The sequence below is a fragment of the Priapulus caudatus genome, unplaced genomic scaffold (genome assembly GCF_000485595.1).
Source record: "Priapulus caudatus unplaced genomic scaffold, Priapulus_caudatus-5.0.1 Scaffold2530, whole genome shotgun sequence".
NCBI lineage: Eukaryota > Metazoa > Priapulida > Priapulimorpha > Priapulimorphida > Priapulidae > Priapulus > Priapulus caudatus.
In genome coordinates this window covers 20,958-23,072 of record NW_014579591.1, presented here as the reverse complement: position 1 = coordinate 23,072, position 2,115 = coordinate 20,958, and the positions used below count along the sequence as shown (strand labels likewise).

Sequence of the window (2,115 nt, the reverse complement as noted above, 5' to 3'; positions counted from 1 at the left end):
CGGTCTCTCGCTTGTCTCCCCACACTAGTCAACTAAGTAACTAGTCCTCATCCTAGTGAAGCACTTGTCTTGCGCGTACTCACACCTCTCTATAAGGGTCGCTTTCGGCGCGAGCGGCCTTTACATACAGGTTACCCCATGCGCACCCACACCTGTCTACAAAGGACGGTCTCTCTCTTGTCTCCTCACACTAGTGAACTAAGTAACTAGTCCTCATCCTAGTGAAGCACTTGTCTTGCGCGTACTCACACCTCTCTATAAGGGTTGCTTTCGGCGCGAGCGACCCTTGCATACAGGTTTCCCCATGCGCACCCACACCTGTCTATAAAGGACGCTCTCTCTTGTCTCGCAGATGAGCGATGTACAGGCGAGGTTGAGAGAGGCCGGCCATCGTACGAAGGCTCTCATATCGGAGCTGTCCATGTACCAGGCGATGTCCATGCAGCTTCACCAGGCCGTCAAGGAGAAGGAGCTAGCAGTGCAGCAGGTAGGAAGCCGGTCTCCTCCCCCTCCTTCTGCTGGAGAGGAAGAGGAAGAGGGAGGAGCCTCTCTTATCACCACCCTGAGGATCCCCACCCCCTGCCCACCGCTACGCCTGCCCCGCCACCGCCCACCACCGTGACCGTGACCTCCGACCCAGCCCCCATTTGTCAGCACCTCCGTCCGGTCCGGTTCGTTCTTATGTTCTTCTCCCTCGGAAAGACAATTTACGAGCTCGGTCCTTTTTCCCCGCTGTATAAGTTCTGAGGTTTCTCCTTAGAGCGGGGAGTTTTTTCTTGGCGTACATGCCACTTGGGAAAAGTTACGACCAACGGTTTCTCTTCTGTGCATAAGTACCAAGGTTTTACAATGGGTGGGGCAAACTTTCTCTCTCTCCGCGCAGGCGTACATGTACATGTGTAATGCTACTTCTCCCCCGAGGAAATATCTTCCCTTCCATTTACAAGTACTAAGGGTAAAATTGGGTTTAAAATAAGGGTTGAATAAATAAAAATAATAAAAAATAAATAATTAATTAATATTATTATTAATATTATTAATATTATTAATTAATTAGCTAATGATGATAATGCGCTCTTGATGATATTGCTGTGGGCTGGGAGATTTCTCTTTCTCCGCGCAGGCGTACATGCGACTGGAGAACGGAGAGCCACCTAGTGAGGATATTCTAGCAGAGTGGCACAGATTGGTGAGAGACGAGGCGAGACGCGCCGCGGACAGACAGATGAAGGTGAGTGTGGGGTGGGACCGTGGGGGAGGGGGAGGGTTGTTTACTAATGGGGAGGGGGAGGGTTGTGGGGAGAGGGGTAGAGGACGTAGGCGAACGCAGCCGCGGACAGACAAGATGAAGGTGAGTGGTGGTGGAGGGGAGGGGAGGGTTGTTTGTACTATGGGGGAGGGGAGGGGGTTTTGTGGGTGAGAGGGAGAGACGACGGCGATGGCGCGCTGCGCGGACAGACAGATGAAGGTGCCAGTGTGTGGGAGGGGGAGCGGAGAGTGAGAGAAGAGAGAAAGCAGAGAGAGAGAGAGAGCGAGAGGAGAGAGAAGAGAGAAGCGAGAAGAGAAGAGCGAGAGAGAGCGAAGAAGGAGAGAAAGAGAGAGAGAGACCATGAGCACTGACATAAACAACAGCTGTATCGCCACCCAGTGTGCACCGCTCCTCTTTGGGTCCCCTCGCTCGCGCCTCCACCCGTAACTTCCCCTCCCCCTCACCCTCCCCCTCCTCCTCCTTACAGGCCGACGTCCTGAGGAGGCCTCTAAGTGCGGCGGCCCTCGGCGTCTGTGAACGCGCGAGCCGACCGCGTCCGAACGGCGTACCGCCGATCACGGATGCTCAGCTTCCCGTGCCGCGGCCGTACGGGGCTATCGCGCCGTTCAAGCCCGCCCCGGCCGGAGCCAACATGAGACACGTGCGAAAGCCGCAGCTGAAACCCATCGAAATATGAGGATGATGGGGTTGTTGGGTGTTGTGCAACGCGTTGCGATGTTGTAAAGGTGTTTGTCGAGTGCGTGCAACATGTTGCGTGAATGCTGAGTTGTGTCCAACATGATTGTGAGTTGGTGATAGTGCGTGGTCAACATGTTGTGATGTGAGGTGGAGTGGGTGCAAATGTT

The 2,115-nt window shown here is 54.3% G+C and overlaps 1 protein-coding gene across 1 annotated transcript in view; it reads left to right on the top strand.

Moving 5' to 3' along the window:
• Positions 1 to 1,946, top strand: part of LOC106818792 (coiled-coil domain-containing protein 146-like) — an 18,480-nt gene extending 16,534 nt beyond the window's left edge. The window contains exons 8-10 of the mRNA XM_014823468.1: positions 331 to 487; positions 1,124 to 1,231; positions 1,737 to 1,946. Coding sequence (XP_014678954.1) covers positions 331 to 487; positions 1,124 to 1,231; positions 1,737 to 1,946 — 475 coding nt within the window. The remainder of the gene's footprint in view (positions 1 to 330; positions 488 to 1,123; positions 1,232 to 1,736) is intronic.
• The last annotated feature ends 169 nt before the right edge of the window (positions 1,947 to 2,115 follow it).